We start from the raw sequence: 13503 nt of genomic DNA, 5'->3' as shown, positions 1-13503 counted from the left end.
CACGCACGTGCCATTGCGGTGGAAGGTGATCATGGCTAAGATGACTGCTAAGTTCCCACCTATGCACCAGGCTAGTAATCAGATTCTGACTGGTTCTCTAACCAGTTGTGGGGAAAGAGATCATCTAATTGTTACAGAAGGGAGGCTAACAAGTGATCTCCCAAGAAAGCTGTGACCTGCTAGTGCCTCTGACTCTGTACCTCAGGTGGGCCTCTCTCCAAGGTCTAAGACAACATACTAAATGCTTTTCTGACCCAGCACTTGGGAGGCTGAGGCAGGAGGATCACCAAGTTGAAGGCTAACCCTAACTACAATAGCAAGACCCTCTCTCAAGGAAAACAAATTCTCTTCTGTCAGCTAATGTAGGCTGTGATTTGAAGTCTGTAAGTTACCCATGAATAAGGGTTACAGGAATAAGAACTTTAAAACAAAACACAAGTCCATTTAGTGCCAGGAGTTTAAGCAGAGACTTGACGTGGAACCAGCAGACTCTCACAGTAATACACAGAAAGTACAGCAATGATCTTGGCCTCAGATGTCTGGTTCAGTGGTCTGGTGGAATGTCATACATAAAATGAGTCACACTGCAAATGCTTGTTTTCTGACTGTGGCCACTGGCTGTCACTTCTAGCACAGTAGAACCATGTTGAGAGAATGTAAAAAGTGAGCACCACTTCTTACCACATTCTCCCTCCTACTGCTATTCTTCCTCTGCTCCTGTGGGGTGCGGCAGAGACCACGAGCCACATGGCCCAAGACTGTCCAATAGGAAGGGGCAATCACTGCAACAACAGCCAGGCTCGCCTCCACAGCAGTACCTGTGGCTTTAGCCTGGATCCCCACAATGGAATCCAGCTGTGGCAGTGGCGGCTGGGTAAAAGGACCACCTGCTGAGTGAAGGAAGTTGGGTGAATGAATGGGTGGGCTGCAGGGGTCACTTGCAAGGGGGTCAGGTGCAATAAGGAAAGACTCATTCAGGCAGCTGCTTTTGACCTCAACTTCCAAACCTGCCTGCTGCATGAGGGGAAGCCATCTCCCATAGGAGCGAAGTCACTGGGGTGGGGGCCATATTTTCACTAGCAAGTCTCTCCACAGGCCAGGGCTTTAAGGCACAAAGCTCCTGGATCCATATTCTCTCACCCACCCCCGCCCCCATTCTCTTCTACTCTCACTCCTTGTGTTTCTTCTTATGCTTCTTTTTCTTTTTCTTCTTCTTTGCTGCCTTGCTGTCTTTTGATGTGTGCCTTGCCCTTTTGCCTGTATCACTCTCAGAGTCTGAGCTGTCAGAGTCAGATGACTTCCTGTCTCTATGCTTCTTTTTCTTCTTTTCCTGAAAAGAAAATTTAAAAATTCAACATTGTGTGTGAATATTAATTTTTTAAAAAATTACACAGTTCTGGGTACAAAGGTGCATTCCTGTTATCCCTGCCCTCTTGAAGGCAGAGGTAGGAGGGTCAAAAGTTCAAGTCCAACCCAGGCAGCTTAAATGACTTAGCAAGACCATTAGGGGGAAAAAAAAAGGGCTTGGGATGTAGTTCACTGCAAAGGCCCTAGGTTCAATCCCCAGTTTAAAAAAATATATATACATATGAACCAAGTATGGTGGCTCATGCCTGTACTCCCAGCACTTAGGAGGCTGAGGCAGGAGGACCTCCATGAGTTGTTAGAAGGCAGGTTGGGCTACGTAGTGAGTTCAAAGCCAACCTGAACTACACAGTGACACCCCGACTCAAACAAAAAATTAGGACTTCTAACTTCCAGTTTAGATTTTATTAGACTCTGTTACCAGGGAAAATCACCAATTAACGATCCCCTGCCTACTATCCTTAAATACTAATCTCACTTTCACAACAATCTCACAAGAGTATACTGATAAAGAACAGAGTTCAGAAAGAACTTTCCCAAAATTAGGCACCCTATACCATGCTGCTATAGTAATAGTGCAAATCCACATTAAGGACAGAAAACAGCTTCCTAGACTTCTACCAGGTACTCTGGGCAGTTTTTAAGTACTGCATAAGTCTTTTTCTTGATTTTCAAACATGTACTGTATATTACTTTAGTAAAGTTTCTAAAAGAGGGAGAGACTACAGGAGGCAAAAAGGAAAGCGAAGAAAAAGGTGAGGTTCCTGCTCCACAGGCAGCGTCCTGGATGAGAACTCTGCCTGGGTACTGCATCAGGGGTTAGAAGCAGTTGTGAGATAGTGGAAAGAACAATAAATCAGGTGTTTGACCTAAACTTGCGTTATATGTACTATTCACTGTTCTGTAATACTGGCAAGTCACCTCACCTGACTGAGGCTTCGCCTCCTCAAACGGAAAACACACAAGAATAGCACCTATGTCACAGGTTCTGGTGATTTTTTTGTTGTTATTTTTTTGTTTTTTTGTTTTTTTTTCCGGTACCAAGAATCAAACTCACGATGTCACGCTTGCCAGGCAGGCGCTGTGCCACTGAGCTAAATCCCCAGCCCCAGGCTGTGGTGATTTAATGAGACACATCCATGGCTTGTAGAAGTTGGAGGTCACCTGCCCCAAATCATATAGAGTTGGGACCTGCATGCAGATGATGTGAAAGGTAATCTCCTGAGTTAGCTGATGCAGCCAGGGCCTCTCTTCCTACACAGTGATGGGAGGCCTCACGGTATGATGGTCAGAACTAGTCTACGATAAGACAGAATTAAAATTCAAATTCCAGCTCTGCCACTTCAATCACTACTGTGAAGAAGAGACTACTTTTTTAACCCATTCTCACGAAGCTGGAAATAATATGTAGCAATTTCAAAGGATGCTAAGAGAGTTAAATAAGTTCTAATTACAGTACCTGACACATTATAGGTACTAAGTGATAGCTAAAAATGTTTCTTTCCCCTATGCTAGGGATCATGCCCAGGGGCTAGGACAAGCTAGGCAAGTGCTCTGCTGCTGAGCTACACTTCTAGAAAAATTTTTCTCTCATTTCAGAGAACTCCTAGGATGTTCTTACAGTCCGGCCAAGTAAATATAGCAAAATTCTTTCTCGGCATTACCAGTGGAGTAAAGAGTAGGAACAGAGATTCTCAGACCCATACTACCAGGCTATAGCAACCATGTCTAGGAGGAACTGAGAGTTGGCAAGTAGATGCTTTGGCGTATGGTGCTGCACATCTATAGAGGGCAAGACCATGGAGGGCCACCCCAGGATAGTATGGGCTTGGGAGCCCACCAGGTTCTGCCCTTACAAAGTAAATAAACAAATGTAGTATCTGGCACCATGTTCGCTCTAAGCCTGGCCCAGTCTGGGTAAGAAAATGAGAATAATAATAATACTGCTTTACATCTAAAAAGCATTTTCTGTAGTTTCTCAAGCCTTTTGTGTCCCTTATATTATTACTATAATGATCTGTTTAAGTCAAAATTCATGACCTTTTTCTTTTTTTGAGATGGGGAAGGTCTCTTTATGTTGCCCAGGCTGGCCTCAAACCGGAGCCAGCCTCAAACAGCCTCTTGAGTAGCTGTAATCCCTGCAGAGCTAAAATTCATGAATTACAATTTTACAGATAGAAAACTCAGAAATCAGAAGCTGATCAGAGGTAAAGGAACAAGAACACTGTATTTTCTAACAGAGTTTGGCACTGTTTCTGTTTCTCAAGTATATGAGCTCAGAGGAAAGAGAAAAATCGATCCCTAGAGAACCCTGCACAGTGGAAATGGACCCTAGCTAGTGAGGAGACTGCCTTCTAGGCCTCAATCTGAATGCAAAAGCGCTTGTGCAGTCTCAACAAAGATGAGCCAGGCTCCAGCAGGTGGTGTCCTCTGTACCATGTGTCTAGCCTGGGCTAAAAAGCCTAAGAACAGTTACTTCAGGACCCAAAGTTCAACAGCAAGATGGGAGTTGGGTGGGGGAAGACAGAGAGCCAGGAACTTCTAGTACCTGAACTCCATTCAAGTAGGAAGCAGAACATAAGATAAAGGGTGAAAAAAATGGCGTAAGTGTGTAAGTCCATGGCAGACCGGCCAAGAGAGACACTCAAAAGAAGCCATTGTTCAAATGTCTCTAGGACTCCAGGAAAAGCACATAGCCCTGCTACAGTATTTTCTCTATAGCTCTGAAACAGGAATAGGAGGGGCCAGGGTGAAAGAAAAAAACCAAAAACTCAGAGAGAAAGGACAAGTCCAGTGAGCACTTATTCAGTGCTTGATTTTCTAGATGCTGGGCCTATTTTCCACACATCTCATTAACCTTCATCGACAAACCTATAAAAAGTGGCCATACTTAACTCAAAATTTTCAGGAAAGAACACTGTAACCTCCAGGAGGGTGACGGAGATGGAGTGACTTACCTATGTGGTAGGACTTGGACTTGACTCAGCTTGGGTTCTAAAGCAAATTTTTTTTAGCTGTCTGTACTAAAGGCAGCAACAAACTTAGCACCCTGAACCAAAAAGCACTGATTTGGCCGAAGTCAAGCAAGCAGGCAAGTTGTTTTAAGAAATTACTGATTCTTAAGAGATGATTTGATTATCAAACTGGTTCTCTAGGATAAACTTTTGGGAAATAGGACAGTGGGTATTTCCTGGCTAGAACTTGTCTACAAAGTACCCATTTATTATAGCTTGGAAAGGAAAAAGCGGGATCCAAGAAAAAAGCTCATCAAAAAACTTGGAAATATTTACTGTACAGCCTGTAATCCCAGCACTTGGGAGGCTGAGGCAGGAGGACTGTTGCAAGTTTGAGACCAGCTTAGGCTACAAAGTGAGCTCAAGGCCAGCCTGAACTGCATAGTAAGACCCTGTCTCAGAAAGACCAAAAAAAAAAAAAAGAAAAGAAATATTTACTATGTACAAAGTACTTAGAGAGCCACAGTTACATAGAGTGTTGCTTAGGTATAAAGAGAAAACAGGGCCGGGAATATAGCCCAGTGCACAGCACCTGTCTGGCAAGCATGAGGTCATGAATTTGATTCCCAGTACCAAAAAAAATAAAATAAAGAGAACACAGATTCCTAATATAATTCAGACAAAGAGAGTACCTTCCAGTGTAAAGCAGTATAAAGGAGCTAGGGGGTGCAAAGTAAACACTTAGCAGTGGGGCTAGGTACCATGTCCTCCAAATGTGAACCAATCTCATCAAACAGGGGAAAGAGTAGCTCCTTGTAACTATACAGGACATTTTCATTCAGTAAATATTCGCTGAGGACCTTTTATGAGCTAGAAATATTAATTAACTCATCTCTTACAATAGTTTAGTGAGGTCAGAAACCAGGGGTTATGAGCCTTCAAAAACGAAGTAGACTAGCCACCTCCTTGGCACAGCAGGCAGCGTGTCAGTCTCACAATTTGAAGAACAAAGCAGACTAAAGAAAGATTATAACACTAGGCAGCCCACAGCAAATGATGTCAGGTACAACAGAGGTACTGTAATACCTCCTGGAAACAAACCAGTTATACAGTGGCCACAAAGAACATGTCAGGGGTTGTACTCTGAAGCATGAATGTGCCTGTGCGAATGAATGGTGATGGTGCTGATGGAAGGGAAGCGAGGGCTGTCTAGCCAGAAGGAAGACAGGAGGAGATGAGGACATGTTTCAAGTGACAGATACTTGTGTGTGGCTTGTTTATTGTGCCTGGACCCCAACCCTTCTCTCTTACTTAGACATCAATCCAGGAATTGTTACACCTATACTACCTATACTGCATCAGTATTCTTTTTTTTTTTTTGGTCTTTTTGAAACAAGGTCTCACTATGCAGTTTAGGCTGGCCTTGAGTTCATTTTGTAGCCCAGGCTGGCCTCAAACTTGCAACAATCCTCCTGCCTCAGCCTCCTGAGTGCTGGGATTACAGGCGTGCACCACCACTGCCGGCTTGTATCAGTGTTTCTAATGGCTCATTCTCAACAATAAATAAATATGCTATTACTATTTCCTTTAGAAAAAAGTATAAACAAAAACCAACCCTCCTGAACAACTGTTATCTGTTATCATCCCACCCATCCACTGTTGTCAAAGTTACTAATGACCTCCGCAGGGCCAAACCTACGGTGCTTGGTATTAATCCCCACAGTACTGGAGATTGATCCCAGGGTCTCACATATGTGAGGCGAGCACTTGACCACTGGCCAGTGCCTCCATCCCACCCTTTTTTTGGGTCAGGGTCCTTTTTTTGTTTTTGGTCTTCTTGAGACAGGGGCTCCCTGCACAGTTCAGGCTGGCCTTGAGCTCACTTTGTAGCCCAGGCTGGTCTCAAACGCGCAACAATTCTCCTGCCTTAGTCTGCTAAGTGCTGGGATTACAGGCATGGCCACCACGCCCAGCCCAGAGTCAAGCTGGGATTACAAACATGTGCCATCATGCCTGGCCTCTAGTGGTCAATTTGACTGATTGATTGATTGATTGATTGATTGAGACAGGGCCTTGCTATGTAGTTCAGGCTACCTTTGAACTCACTATGTAGCCCAGGCTGGCCTTGACCTCCTGGTGATTCTCCTGCCTCAGCCTCCCAAGGGCTGGAATTACAGGCATGTGCCACCACACCTTCCTCTAGTAGTCAATTTCTGAGTGTCCTTTACTTGACCAATCAGTTCAGATGGACATACTCCTCACTTGATTTCCACTACATTTTTTTCCTGTTAACTCCCCTGGCTCTCTTCATTTTCAGCTTTTGTGTTTGTTTTGTTTGCTGATTCATCCTCACTTCCATAACCTCTAACGTTGAGCACTCGGGCACAGTCCCTAAATGCCTTCTTTCCTGTATTCACTCTCCACGTGATTTCACATAATCTCATGAACAAAAATAATAGTTACATTTTGATGATTCCCAATTTATCTCTCTTAATTGGGCTGCTTCTTCAAACTCCGAACTACATCCAACTGTCTATTCTACATTTCACTTGGCTGGGCGTGATCATGCAGGCCTGCAATCCCAGCACTTGTGAGGCTGAAAGCAGGAGGATCATTGTGGTTCAAGGCCAGCCTGGGCCAAAAAGTGAGTTCAAGGCCAGCCTGGGCTACATGGCCAGACCCTGTCTCAGAAAAACCTGCTCACTTGGATAACTGATCGCCATCTCAGTTCCTATGCCCCAGCTAGTCTCTGCCACCTTTCCTTCTTCACACACAGGAACTCAAACTAAACTCCTGATTGCTCCCCACTCCCATACTTCTACATTCACTTTCCTCTTAAATCTTTCAGTTACTCAGTCTAAAAATCACAATGCTTTTTTTTGTTTTCTTTGTCTTTTTGAGGCAGTCTCACCATGCAGTTCAGGCTGGCCGTGTACTCACAGCAATCTTCCTACCTCAGCTTCCCAAGCGCTGGGATTGCAGGCGTGCACCACCACGCCCAGCTTCAATGCCATCTTTTCCTTCTCTCTTTCCTACTTCACATCCACCCCCTCAACTAACTGTGTCAGCTTCACCTTTGAAATATGTCTGGACTTCAACTCCCTTATCTCTGCCCTATCATTCTACATCAAACCATCATCATCTCCCACCTGGATTTTTTTAAAGACAGGGTTCCCCTAAATTGCCCAGGCTGGCCTTGAACTTGGTGGTCCTCCTGCCTGACCCCTAAGTAGTTGGGATAACAGGCCCATGCCTGCCTGGGATTGTTAATATTACCGATAAACTGACTTGTTGCTTCTACCCTTACCTTCTGACTAGTTACCATACAGAGCCCAGAGTAACTGTCTACAAGGTAAGTCAGACCATGTTTTCCCTCTGCTGAAAGCTCTGATAATATCTACCTCACTCTATATGAAAGCCGAAGTCCTCACAATCACCAATAAGGTCCTCCACCGTCTGCTTCGCTCTGTTCTCTCAAACTTTCTCTTCTACCACTTGCTTTTCCTGACACACCGGCCTCCTTACTCTTCCTTAATCCTGCTAAGTCATTCCCAACAGCCATCTGTTGGACTCATTTAAATCTTCTCTCGCCACGATCTGAGTAATCTGCTTCCTCACTTTTTTCAGATATCCACTCAAATGACACTTTATGAGAGAGACCTGCCTAAGAGGCACCCAGGGTAAAATGGCAAGTCATGGTTGTGGGTGTAGCTCAGTGGTAGAGCACTCGCCCGGTACACATGAGGCCTAGGCTCAATACCAGCACCACAAATACACAAATAGTTCCAATACTTCCTATCTCCCATAAGCAATTTTTTCTCTATGGTACTTGATATATTACTATTAATTTGGTTTTCTTTTCATTTATTTATTTATTTTTTGGTCTTTTTTGAGACAGGGTCTCGCTCTGCAGTTCAGGCTGGCCTTGAGCTCACTTGGTAGCCCAGGCTGGTCTTGAACTTGCAATGATCCTCCTGCCTCAGCCTCCCAAGTGCTGGGATTACAGGCGTGCGCCACCACACCCGGCTTAATTTGTATTTTTATCTCTCACCTTCATTAGAATCTGCCATGAACATAGCGGTTTTAGAGGTTCTGTTGGGTCTGTACTTCCAGTGACTAGAACAGAGCTTGGCACATAGTAGATGCTCCATTACTGAATGAGACTGTGGAGAAGGACATTCTTTAGCTTATCTTTCAATGTATTACTATTTGAGACTTTGGGCCTGACAAAGCCGTATGACTGTTTGATTTTGGAGGAAGTCTAGCAAAAGCATTAGTGTAAAAGGGAATGATAGCAAGACCTTTGTCCCTGTGGAAAGCCTAGATGCTTTGCTAAGATATGCAGAAGGAATGGTAACATGATGGCTAACTAAGAAGCCTCATTCCTGGGATAATTAAATTATACGGTCCTTGCTAACCTTATTGATTCCTCCATTTGCCCAGTTGGTGCCTTTGTTCTTTCTCAGTAAAAGGTTACAGAAAATGGTAATCAAGGCGTCAGTACCAGAGGCTGACGTCCTCTGATCCCATAACTTTGCCACTCTTGTTTTTCTTTTCATCTGCCAGCACCCCGTTCTTGGGACCTGTCACCCCAGAAACAGAATATACACTGACACGAGACAAGTTCAGTGGATGTGGGAAGGGACTGATAGGAGAAGATGCTGGAAAGATGAGCAGATCTGAGGAGTCCTGTAAGACCTTACATGTTATAGCACAGAAGGGAAGTCTCCAAAGAGTTTTGACTAGATTACAGTGGGCAGCTCTCTGTTCTGCACTCAAGAATGGGCCCAGGCCTGGCAATCTCTCTCTCTCTCTCTCTCTCTCTCTCTCTCTTTTTATTTAGAGACAGGATCTTGCTATGTAGCTCAGGCTGGCCCTGAATTTACTATGTAGCCCAGGCTGGCCTCAAATTCATGGCAATCTTCCTGCCTCAGCCTTCAGAATGCTGGGATTACAGGTGTGCGCCATCATGCCCGACTGCAATCTGTTTCTTATAGATAAACATCAAAAGTGTTCTGGACAGTAGAACAGAGGCCAAAGGATGATTTTCCTATTCCCTGTTCAGTATATGGTAAAGCAATGAGCAATTACAGCAGCCAATCAAAAAAAGACAAAACTAATTTTTTTGTTTTGTTTTTTGAGACAGTATCCTGTTATGTAGTTCAGATTGGTCTTGAACTCACCACGTAGCCCAGGCTGGCCTCAAACACATGGTGATCCTCCTGCCTCAGCCACCCAAGTGCTGGGATTACAGAAAAAAAAAATTATAATGTTTTGTTTTAAGACAGGGTCTTACTATGCAGTTCAGGCTGGCCTTGAGCTCACTTTGTAGCCTAGGTTGGTCTTGAACTTGCAACAATCCTCCTGCCTCAGCCTCTCGAGTGCTGGGATTACACGCATGCGCCACCACGCCCGGCTGAAAATTATATTCTAGATAAAATATAGTTCAACTTCATTCTAATCAGTGGGTAAGGCCAAGCATAGTGGCACATGCCTGTAATCCCAGCACTCAGGAGGCTGAGGCAAGAGGATTCCTGTAAATTCAAAGCCAGCCTGGGCTACAAAGTGAGTTCAAGGCCAACCTGAACTGTATAGTGAAACCCTGTCTTAAAAAGACAACAAACAATCACTCAGTGGGTACTTGTTCCCCAAGGTACCTGTTTCCTCATAATACCGCACTAATTCAGAAAGACCCACAATGACATGTGATAAATGAAAAGAGATGAGCAAAGCACAGACCACAGGTTCATGGGAAGATTCTCCAGGGATTTGCTATAAAAACCTCCCTTTCTATTTTACTCACCACTTCAAAACCTATTTCCATCTGCAACACGGTTTCTTTTTGTCTACATAGCAAGTCCCGGGGGACAATATTTTTAAGTCAGACCGGTTCCTAAGTCCAACAAAATGAGTCTTATACTGTATACCCAACAAAAACAACCACAACATACAACACTAGGACAAAAACTGTCATGCTGCTAAACACAAAGCTAAACCAACAGACCCTATATCTGTGGATAAAAGTCTGCATTCAACGTATGTATTTTTGGTGAAGGAGGTGGGAGGAGGGTTCCAAGTCAGAAGATCTCTTACTCCTGCCCCATTCCCTTCATCATTCCCCAGCTACAGTCAATCCCTACTACTCTCCAAACTGGCCTCACCGAGCAAAGGAATTTAGAGCACAGGTAACAGAAATTATGGGGTCTATACATCCAAAGGCAGGTAGAGCGTGCCTATTATATGTCAGGTATTTTCTGGGGAATGACATTCATTCTTTAGTCTGGCCATTTCCTAGTTTCTCCACATGCCAAGCATTCTCTAACGGAGATAAGATCCAAAAGCTTTAGTTTCTTACTTTCCGGTGTCCGTCCTCAGTAGTCTGGTTACAGTTCATTTTCTGCCCTGGAATATCCATGAGATTCAATAACTTTCTTGAAAGGAGTTCCTGTCCTTTAACTCCATACACAGCTTGGGTGCGTATCTTTCCCCTGAAGCAATTAGCTATTTGAGTACAGGGGCTATGGCCTTTACCCCACAGGAGCTGTCACATACGCCCCACACACCAGCCATTCCTGTTACTGACCAATTTGGTAGCATGGACTGCTGAAGGCACTCAGTTCCCCATTTGCTCCCAGAGCCAACTACTGCTGCAACAGGGGTCCACATCGGCTTGCCCCTCAAAACCTGCACAGTGATCTAGAGATTCAGTGTAATCCCTAGCAAAACCCCAATCTCAGGTGGGAGTTGTTTTTTTTTTTTACTCAAAAAGAAAACAAACCTTCTATTAGAATCAGAATTAGAGGGCAAAATAAAACAGACAGGAAGCCTAGAACCCTGATTTCTGGCTATACACAGAAACAAACAACAGATAATATCACACAGCCACGAAGGGTAGCTGGTAACAAAATAAAAACCAGGCAGATGGTGACCTTATGAGCCCTGTTATGTGAAGCACTTGACAAAATACTAGACAAATATGAAGCAGATAACACATATTTGTTTAGTAAATGAATAACCAAAGAGTTAAATGAATGGCTGAAGTGTGATATAAAGAATACTGTTAATAACCCAGCTGGGCATGGTGGCGCACACCTGTACTCCCAGGACTCGGGAGGCTGAGGCAGGATTGCCAAGACTTCGAGGGCAGCCTGGGCTACATAGTGAGTTCAAGGTCAGCCTGAACTACAAAGCAAGACCTTATCTCAGGGAAAAAAAAAAAAAAAAGAAAGAGAGAAAGAAAATAGGAAAGTATTTTATAAACTCTAAGTACTAAACAAATATGAGACATAAAAGATAATGAAGCAATAGAGATTGATGGGCACAGGCCTGTAATCCTAGAACTCTGGTAGGCTCAGGCCAAATTTAAGCCCAGCCTGGCCAACTTAGGGAAACTCTGTCTCAATATTAAAAAATAAATAAATAAATAAAAGGGGCTGGTGACTTCCAGTACCACCCACTCCCAGTACCCCCACCCCACATAATGAAGGGACTGACAAAAAGTGAAAGGACAATGATGTTGGATGCTATGGTTGAAACAAGTATGCATCAAGAGGGGGAGGTTTTAAGTTTTCAATGCCAGAGAAAAACTGTAATTTGCTGCTGGCGACTGAACCAAAAGCTTCACACATGCTGAGCACATCGTCTATTGCTGAGCCACACTCCTAACCCTACAGTACTTGTTAACCCAAGAACACTAATAAAATAGAAGTTCATGTACAAAAAGATACTTTTAAAAATAAGTTATGATTATTATTGCCATTGCTCATCATTCTGTTCATCTAAGTAAAGGGAACAGAGAATAGGATAGTGGATTAACTAAACAGGTTATAAAAAAGTCTCATGGCTAGCAGATCCTTACAAACTGCTTTGGTGCACTGAAGTACGTGTCTCAAAGCAGTTTAGAAACAAAGCAATAATGAATAGAAGTTAGTATATTCAGCAATGTGAAAAGAATTCGATCAAAAACCCACAGATATAAAATATCAATGTAACCACGTTAGGAATCTGACAAATACCATTTAACTCCATAAAAGGTTAAAAAAGAATAACCCTTGGCACATGTAAACATGGTTAAAAATCTAGCTCTGCTAAAGATAAAATTATTTCTGCTGGCAGATGATATAATTTTACGAGTAGAAAACCATAAAGATCATTCTCTGTCTCTGTCTCTCTCTCCTATACACACACACACACACACACACACACACACTTAGAACGAATATATGGCCAGGTGTGTGGGTCATGTCTGTAATCCCAGCTGCTTGGGAGACAGAAGCAGCATGATCCTAAATTCAAAGTGAGCCTGGACAACCTAGCAGGATCCTGTCTCAGAAAGGGGTGGGAATATAGTTTAGCAGTTGACCATCCCTGGCTTCAATCCCCACTACCAAAAAAAAAACCAGGCAAAACAAAAAACCAATACATGAATTCAGCAAAGTTGAAGAATACAAAACCAACATGTAAATATCAGCTATTTCTAGTCACCTAAAATAATCACTAAACGATTCCATTTACAACTATCAAAGAATAAAATTCTTCGGAATAAGTGAAGAGGTGAACGACTTACATACTGAAAAAACTACAAAACACTATTCAAAAAAATTAAAGACACAAGGGCTTGTGGGTAGGTATACTGGTCAGCCACAGAGCCTGTGCTTACCACGTATAAAGCAAAAAGAAAGAAGGAAGGCAGGGAGAATGGGAGGGAGGAAGAGGGAGAGGGAGGAGTAGAAAAGGGAGGAGGAAGGTGAGGGGGGAGAAGGAAGAGGAGGAGAAGCGGGGAGGGAAGAAGGAAAAGAGGCAGGGAAGGGAGAGAGGGAGCAGAGTAAGAAGGGAGAGGGAGAAAGGAGACAGACAAGAGAGAGGAAGAGAGACAGGAAGAAGGGGAGAAAAGGAAAGGGGGGAAGAAGGAAAGGAGGCACAGCACCTGCCTGGCAAGCGCAAGGTCCTGAGTTTGATTCCTGGTACAAAAAAAAGAAAAAAGAAAGGAAAAAAGGAAACGGAAGGAAAGAAGAAAGTAAACACAAAAGTAAATGGAAGATATAATTAAGTTGTCCATATTTTGCAAAGTGCTCTACAGATTCAGTGTAATCCCTATCAAAACCCCAATGATTTTTTTGTGAAAGCAGAAAAATCTCTCCTAAAATTCACACAAAATCTCAAAGGTTCCTGAATAGTCATAATA

The 13503-nt window shown here is 43.5% G+C and overlaps 1 protein-coding gene across 4 annotated transcripts in view; it reads right to left on the bottom strand.

Annotated features, from left to right (window-relative positions):
• Window positions 1-439: 439 nt before the first annotated feature.
• Zcchc17 (zinc finger, CCHC domain containing 17) overlaps window positions 440-13503 on the bottom strand; it is a 57133-nt gene continuing 44069 nt past the window's right edge. For all 4 annotated transcript variants that reach the window (XM_005395018.2, XM_005395016.2, XM_005395017.2 and 1 more), the window contains one exon: window positions 440-1330. In XM_005395018.2, the coding sequence (XP_005395075.1) occupies window positions 1169-1330 (162 nt within the window). In that variant the 3' untranslated portion in view covers window positions 440-1168. The remainder of the gene's footprint in view (window positions 1331-13503) is intronic.

Source organism: Chinchilla lanigera, unplaced genomic scaffold, assembly GCF_000276665.1.
Source record: "Chinchilla lanigera isolate Chin_1 unplaced genomic scaffold, ChiLan1.0 scaffold00051, whole genome shotgun sequence".
Classification (NCBI taxonomy): Eukaryota; Metazoa; Chordata; class Mammalia; order Rodentia; family Chinchillidae; genus Chinchilla; species Chinchilla lanigera.
Note: the sequence above shows the minus strand (reverse complement) of the source record. Positions and strands in the feature narration are given on the sequence as shown.